Raw genomic sequence first — 8,891 nt, 5'->3', positions numbered from 1 at the left:
CAAAAAATAACATACCGTCGGTGCATAATTGTTCCAGTGGAAAGAGAACTTGACCGAGAGGCAGCAATTAAGGGTAAGTCTCCAAAACCAAAGGCCAAATTCAAGATGTCAAAGGTAATATCTTCCTCTGCTACTTTAATTGTCCAGATTGATTAACAAAGTGTAATTAAGTTTTTCAATGGACCACGGACAAGTAGATTATTATATCCAGTTAATATTGGTGAATCATAATGAGCATATTTATGACAGTAACTCTATTATTATATCATTATCAAGTGATATCTCCATAATTCTTTGCCAAGTACGAAACTTCTTTTCTTTACTTAACATATAAGATATTCTCATCTGGTTTAACCTTTTAGTAATTTATTAAATTACTGTTTATTTTTTGTTTTCAATTCATTTTGGAGGCTCACCATGACTAAGATTTACGTGTATACCACCCGAAGTGGTGATATTGTCGTAGTCTGCTTAAGACTAAATTATGCCTATTATCACCGGAAGTGATAATATTTTTATAGGCTTGTTGTGATTATGACTGAAGATATGTTAGAGAAAAATTCTCTATAGTATATCCATATCTCGATTTGCTCCTGAAGTAGCAATATCTTAAAAGAGATTATAAGCTATTATAATTTAATATGCTTAAGGCACGTTCCCGAAGAATGAAAACTTTTGATAAATGTTATAAATACAAATCCATTCCCTGAAGTGAATGTGACAATATTTAGTAAAGCTTATAGATACGGGCGTGCACTTTATTGTGAATATATCAAGCCACACCTCCAGAAGAGGTAGAATAATTGAGAAAAAAAAAAATTCTATGATTTACTCCCGAAGTAATAAACTCAGAAATCTGCTCCCGAAGTAGTAGTAAATCTGAAATTTGCTCTTGAAACATTAAATCGAAACTTACTCCCGAAGTAGTAAGACTCAGAAAATAAAGCGGATAAATATTATCCTATTTTTGTACATGTTTTTACTTTGGAAACTAATTGTCAAGTACTAATCTTGGTTGAATTTAGACGTACTGGACCTAATATCAAACTATGGAAGTCGTAGGACAAAGTACATGTCGTTGAAATATATCACGGTTGAAAGTGTCCAACCGTTTCAATTCAATATCTTGATATCAATTGCAATTCTCAAAATCCTTTGGTTTCAAACGTCAAATTTATACTATATTTGGAATTGGCTAAGGGTTTTATGTGTAATTTTTGAAATTGATATAATATCTATATTTGTTAAAAGGAAAAGGCATCTGATTAGCCTTATTTTTATTTGCGAAGTGGCACTCATAAATTGCCTTCTTTCACTATATTAAACGAATATATTTTTGTCCCTTCCCTTTGCTAGTTTGGTCATATTATGAGAACTTATTCCTGTTGATTATTAATTTGGTATTATATGCATGTTTATGGAAAGTAAGTTGTTAGCAATTTGTGGCGGATATAATTAGTTAACTAGAGATTTTAAAGTTGTCAGCATTCGGAAATTACTAACATGTTTTGGTATTACGTAACTTACTACTAAGGAATTGTTCTATATGTATTTTGGTGGTCTAGAAGTATCGGTATAACTTTTGACAAGTAGAAAAAGTTTGGGAAATATATTAAAGCGGACTCAGAGAAATAATGAGCTATTGAAAATTATGTATAAAGCTCATCCAAATGACCAAGTTTTATTCCCCGAAGTGAATGAAGAAATACCACAACACACCTCCCGAAGAGATAAAATAGCAAAAGATATAGATGTTATTTTGTGGTATGAAGGTCATTCTTTTCGCACGTACTTGTCGTACGTCAAATTATCTTGGATACTTTTATTATATATCATTCCAAGGCAAATGAAAAAGATTTTATAGAATATTTTCTATTATAACCACATTGATAGCATGATTAGTTGTTATTGATTTCCCTGAAGGAAATAACAAATTCATGTATTTTTCTTGATTGAGGATGTAATATTTCTGTTGTCACCGCTAAGATACAAAATATTCAGACATTAATAGCAAATCTCCCTGAAGGATATGTTTGAAATACTGAAGTTTAGAACTTAATGTTTAATCATTTATAAATTGTATTGTCTTTAGATGTCCATTTAATTACTGTTTATTTCATGACACCAGCAGTGTCTAACTAAAACTCTTTTATGATACCAGCAGTATCTGAGCAATATTTGGTAGTTAAAAATTAATGATCAAGGTCCGAAGAGCCTAATCATTTGTCTACAAGTATCATGACACCGATAGTGTCCAAACAATATGTGATTATGGAGAATAAATTAAAAGGCTCCTAAAGAGCTTATATATTATTATGTCATTCATCCTAGATTGTAATATTTGAAGGTGTGATGATCGAAACAAAAGTTCTAGTAAACCCGAAGTTTACTAAAGTAAATGACTATCATATTGAAGATTTAAATGATTGGAGGACTAAATATCTTCAAAATATCATAGTGGAAAAGAAATATGAATATGAAAGGTTACTCGATTTGTACAACAAATATAAGCATGATGAATAGCATGCCACAATAAACCCGAGAAGTTTATTGGTACAAAAATAATTCATGTCATAGTAAACCGAAGTTTACTAAAACAAATAACACATGGCATGGTAAACTGAAGTTTACTAGTATAGATAATTTTATCGGTTGGCATGAGCAATTTGGCCATCCGATTCAAATATGATGTGCGATTGAATATTCGACATATATTGAAGAACTTGAAGATTCTTCAAGAATTTATTTGTGTTGCTTGTTCCGATGATGAGTTTATTATACTTAGCTAATGTTGGGATTGCATCCCTAAATTACGAAAAAAAAATATAAAAGGTGAATATGGGCCCGTTCTTTTATGTGATGTCTTAAATAGATGCATCGATAAGACAGTCATATGTGCGTTTATTGTCAACCTGTAGTTTGACATATGCAAAGTTACTTGCTCAAAAACGATTGAGTTGAGAACGCAATTTTCAGATTATGTAATCAAGATAATTCATCTTGTTAATGCTAGTTTATACCAAGTGCGGTTTGGCATTGAATGCCTCCGATAAATAGCTAAACCATTGCTTATGAGAACAAAGCTTCACGTGGTGGTCTGAGATATGATATATTGTATACAACATCATTTGTATGCTTCAGACCAATAAATTATGATAATTCTCCCTTCACAATTGGTTCAGGGTTAGGAACCAGATATTTCCATCTAACGAGCTTTTTTGGTGGGGTATATGATTAATTAATCTACCATGATGCACAAAGATGAATTCCCTAAAGAAGATGGGATATATGTTAGTTTTTCTAACATAAGGGGGAGAGAATAAGCACGGTGAGGAATATGTTATGAATTATCATTAGTGTGATCCTCATTCAAAAGATAATTCAACTCAAATGCCGAAGCATTCTTGACCCAAAATTAATTTCTAATTTCAAATTTAAAAATGCTCCTATTAAATTCATGTCCTCAAGGACGAGAGTCTACGACATGCATGAAGCGTGGTAGACTTATCGGTTCCAAACGCAATAATCATTGAAAAGAAAGAGGAGCAAATGATCAATGATCATTATAAGGAGGCAATGTACTCTTGAAGAGCCTTCGACATAACACTTCATGAAACCTCATGAGAGGTTTAGGTACCTAAAATAATGAAAGTGATGAGATCTCAATAAGTTATGTCATATTGCGAACCGATATAAATGATATATCATTGACAAAATCTTTGGTACAATATAGCGCAATATTGTAAAAGATTGCGAGGATTTAAATTCTACGCCTATTAAAGCATGCTAACGTAGAAATTATTATCAAGTGAAATGACGCATCTTGCTAAGCGTAAAGCTTATTGGACCTGTGATCCGGACACCGAGAAGATATCACATCATTTTGATAGATATTGTCACTTGACAAAATTTATATGAAAATTCTAAGAATTTTAAATGCAAGAAGCATATACAAGTTGTAGAAATTTATTCATAATTCTTATATGAATTAAGTTAAGCAAGGTGAACGCGATTTTATCATCTTAATGAATATTTACCGACTAAGGGCACAAATGACTCTATTTATCCTTACGTCTTTGTGAAAGTCAAAAAACTCGTCATATTGGTTAGTGCAAGTTGATGACTTGAGAATTATTGAAACTCTTGAAGAGTTTTCAAAAGAAATAGATTATCTGTTGAAAAGAAGTTGAAATGAGAAACTTGCAGAATTTTTTGGTCCTGAAGTGCCATATCTTTATGCAATTGATTCATTTATATATTTTGCTATGACTATGGAGGATTATAGCCATACGATGTTGTTCTACATGAGAGTCTAGTCATGTAAAGATAGCATCTGTTTATAAAGCAAGTCGAATACACTTGCGGTGATTTCAATAATATCACATACCATTGCAACTTATCCAAAGACAAGATGAACAAGCATACATAGCCCAACTAAAGAGAGAGATTCATAAAAGCACAAGTCATGCTTCATCAAAGTTGTTCTTCACACCGAGCTCCGAAGAATGGTGATATCAACGTGCAAGAGACTTGTTCGAGCGTTAATATGGCCGATTTATTCACTAAGTCTATACCAAGCAACCAAGTCTATAGCAAGCGCAACTCTCGAGTGAAGATGTGAAGATTCAAGTTTTGGATTGAAGTTCTCATTAGGGGGAGTTAATACGCGTTGTACTCTTTTTCCCTTTCAAGGTTTTTGTCCCACTGGGTTTTTCCTTGTGAGGTTTTTAATGAGGCAACCAAATAGTGTATTACTAGAAATGTGTACTCTTTTTCCTTCACTAGATTTTTCCCACCGGATTTTTTCTAGTAAGGTTTTAATGAGGCATATTATCTATCGAAATAGACATCGAGGGGGAGTGTTATAAATATTATTATAATATTGTGATGTACTATCTTTAGGAGAAATTTTAGGGTTTGCTTAGGGTTTGTGACTTAGGCACCAAGTCAATTCTCTCCTATAAATAGAGAGGTTCTCTTCATTGTATTTAATCATGAGAAATAAAGAATTCCTCTCTTCTCTCTTTCCCTATAATATTCTTCTTGCTTGCTTTATTATTTTATAACAAATGCATAAATATGAGAAGATTATTTTTCAACTACATGTTGCATGTTCTGTGGCCAACCAAACCAAAATTGACCCTAGTACTAGTAATGAAATTTAGCTGACTTTACTTCGCGGGGCCCACCGTCGGCAGCCCAAACGCTAAAAAGAAAAAGAAAAAGAAAAAGGAAAAGAAAACGCATAAATGTGTGTAGCGTGCGTTTCAAAAATTAAACGTGCCTTTCTTTCCCTCTTACGCTGCTAATGAGTCACTTAATTTGGACATTTTATTCATTTAACACGGAGCGGCCTCTTCGCTAAGCTTGTCTGAAATGTCTTTATCTAATCAATCCAAATCTTGAAAAGACTTAAAAGGACACGGTGTCCAACGCACTGAAGTAGAGCACTAGAGGACAGATTTGTCATTTAAGTCTCTAGTGGAATGCGAAATTAATTTGTCCTGATCATAATGTCTCGTTGGTATATATGGTAACAAAAGAAGGAGTATCAGATTCACAAATGTGTTTTTCTTGAGTTGGGTTTGCTTTGGAGATGGGTTTTGTAAGTACTATTATGGGTTTCTGTGGATTTGGATTTGGGGTTTCATTTGGTTTGACGATTGGATACTATCTTTTCATCTATTTCCAGCCAACTGATGTTAAGGTGTTGTATTCGTTGCTCTATTTTGGTCTTTGTTTCTGTTTTTCACTTGCTACCATAAAAATTGGTCTATGCTGTGTTTGGATTAGTAATTTTTCTATTTTTATGTGTTGTGTGTGTTTCTGTTACTATTCGCTGTGCCGATCGGAAAATAAGGGAAGTGAAATGTATCTTTATTATAGTTTGAAGAGATACTTAGGGCGAGGAAAATTTAAGTTAGTGGGTATTTAATTAGGCAATGTCTTTGATTAATTAGAAATAGTATGCGGATAGGAAGATTTTCTGCTGTTGTTGGACTATAGTTTAACTGGCCAAGTCAAACCATAGTTGACCTAATGTACTGGGGGCAACACATTTGCCCTTGTAAATTTCTGGGTTCAATTGTTTGGTTTAATAAAACGTGCACTATGAATCGTCCGTGCTAAATTGGATGTCTCAGATTTAGCTTGGCAAATGAATAAATTGAAGTCTTGAAAATGTTGGCTAATTATAGTATTGCAGGGGTCACCTATTGTTTATGAGTTTTAGGACTTCAATAGTAGAAAAAAGATGTCTAGAATTGATCGTTGTTATCTTGTTTATTTGTAAAGTAAAAAAAATATCTGCATGCACAATTTGTTTCAAATGGATTTCGGTCAAATAACAGGTGAACCTTGTGTCCAACAAGTGTGTGCACGGATATAACAATCTAACAAATAGTTTTTTCAAAAGTTATTGAAGAAAAGAGGTGAAACCTAACCCCCTGTTTGGATGGTGGTTTCGTGTGGTTCATTAATGTATGGTTTTGTATGAAACCATGTTTGTTTCCATTGTTCTTAAAATTATGTGGTATGGTGTTGTAAACCCGTCCATGGTTATATAATCATGAAAAGTCCCAATTTTTGTAACCACGGGTTTGGTGATTTTTCCGTGGTTACGTATTTCATTTTCCCATTATACCCCACCCCCCATCATCCACCTCACCCCACCCCCACCCTACCACTCACCCCACCCCACCACTCTCCACTCTCCACCATCCACCCCACTTCCACCCCCACCCTACCACTCACCCCCACCCCCACCACCGCCCCACGCTCCACCATCCGTCCCACCCCCACCATCCGCCCTACCCCCACCCTACCACTCACCCCCACCCCACCCACGCCATTTACCCCCACCCCACGCTTATCCCACAACCACCCACCTCACACCACCCACTACCCCTCACCACCACGCACCCCTACAACCACTCACCCCACCCTACCACCTACCACCCACTACCTCCATCCTCATCCCACAACCACCCACCCCTCCACCACCTACTACCCCTCACCACCACCCACTACCCCCAACCTCATCCCACAACCACCCACTACCCCCAACCTCATCCCACAACCACCCCCTCACTAGCTACTTATTTTTTAAAGTTTCTATTTTATTCTTTACCGAATTTTATTAATATATATTGTATAATTTCTAATTAAGAGCTAAGGGTATTTTTGTAAACTTACAAGTTATTATACAGTACCATACAGTTAAACCAAACAATACAAATGTTATTAAACCACAAGAAACTATACAGTCTATCCAAACATTGTATTTATTAATACAAAGACAATACAATACAACACTATACTGTACCATACCATACTGTACATTAATGAACCATGGGAAACAACCATCCAAACAGAGGGTAAAAGTTAGTCCCACAGATAAACCAGATTTATTTCTTCATCAAAAAAAAAAAAAAGAAAAAAAAGAAGGAGTAGAAGATAAACCAGCCTTATTTATGTTTGTCTCGAGACCTTCTTATTAGATGTGTCGGCCAATACCCACTTGGCTGTTTGATTCATCCCTTCAATTATGATGTTTTTGGATTAAGTTTTTGAATGAGGTGTCACACGATTTTAGTTTCAAAAAAGTGAAATGTCACATGATTCAATGTGTTATTAGAGCAGGCAAAGGTTTTAGGTTCAAATCTCCTGGCAAGCCTTCTTAAAAGAAAGATGCCAAGTGTTTGACCCATGAAAGGATCAAACCTTCACACGAGGAGGCTTGCTAAAGATATAATGAAGTGAATAAACAATTGTCCTCTGTAATAGTTCAAGCTTTTAGATGAGGCAATCACACAAAGTCAATATGGTATTAGAGTAGACAGGATCATGGGTTCATGTTTCACAGTTACATGTTTGACCCATGAAAAAGAGAGGTCTTGACATGAAGGGATGTCTTGAGCACATTATTATTAGTTAAGTAAATAAAATTGTGCCAATCTCTAATTCTTTTCATTTTTATATAGAGAAATTCACATAATGCAATAAGGAAAATGCAAAACTTGACATGTTACAATAGGACATGATGGTGGTTGGTTGGTTACCAAATCACATCTTTCGGTTTCGTAATTGTAGTAGGGAGTTGTTCGTTTGGTCTCTTGGCAAAGTTTATACTCTTCACAGAAAGTTTCATTTCCATATCTTTTTTTTTTTAATTGTTTCTTTTTTGATGAATATTAAGTACATTTGAAATATATTTTGTAATTTCAACATTATGTTTCTAGACAAATTGACCTCTATTTTGAGGTTTGTAAACAAAATACGAGTTTCACGAGGTCATTGGTAGAGTTGCATTGCCACAGGGCACTCTTGACTCTACCAATGACTTGGCATTTGCTCTGTCATGTCATTGCTAGAGTGAGGCATGAATGAGCCATTCTTTTATTCCTCTTCATCTTTCCATTGTTGAGATTCTCCAATGAAGAGTTTTACCTGTTTCAAGAGGTTGGAAGAGGAACCCTTTGCCCCCTCCCCTCTTCCAATACTCAAGTCAAAACAAAAGACAATAGAGCAACCAAAAGAGTATCAAAGTGGAGAAAATAATTAGATAGGATAAGTAGAAAGAAAGAAAGAGATGAAATCTATTACGGAGAAAAGAACTCTTGTTTTCATTTTGTTGGAAGTCTGTCTTGATAAGCTATACTTAGTAAAACTCTGTCTCGATAAGCTATACTTAGTAAAACTAAGACATTTATCAATTCTTTTTTAGGGGTGGTGCATATATAGAATCCTAAAAACGTCCTAAACATCCTACTAGAAAGCTATAAAGGGCAAAAAGACTTTACGTAGTCAAGCATCACATTTTTGATAAGCACTTCGTCGAGGAATCATGTTCTTGTTTTATGCTCCTTGGACTGTTTGTTTACTGTACAATC

General features: G+C 34.7%; 1 protein-coding gene across 1 annotated transcript in view; it reads left to right on the top strand.

Annotated features, from left to right (window-relative positions):
* Positions 1–5,407: 5,407 nt before the first annotated feature.
* Positions 5,408–8,891, top strand: part of LOC132065154 (synaptotagmin-1-like) — a 9,835-nt gene continuing 6,351 nt past the window's right edge. Inside the window, exon 1 of the mRNA XM_059458411.1 lies at positions 5,408–5,707. Within this exon, the coding sequence (XP_059314394.1) occupies positions 5,597–5,707 (111 nt within the window). The 5' untranslated portion in view covers positions 5,408–5,596. The remainder of the gene's footprint in view (positions 5,708–8,891) is intronic.

The sequence above is a fragment of the Lycium ferocissimum genome, chromosome 7 (assembly GCF_029784015.1).
Source record: "Lycium ferocissimum isolate CSIRO_LF1 chromosome 7, AGI_CSIRO_Lferr_CH_V1, whole genome shotgun sequence".
Classification (NCBI taxonomy): Eukaryota; Viridiplantae; Streptophyta; class Magnoliopsida; order Solanales; family Solanaceae; genus Lycium; species Lycium ferocissimum.
This window is presented reverse-complemented; position numbering and strand designations above follow the sequence as displayed.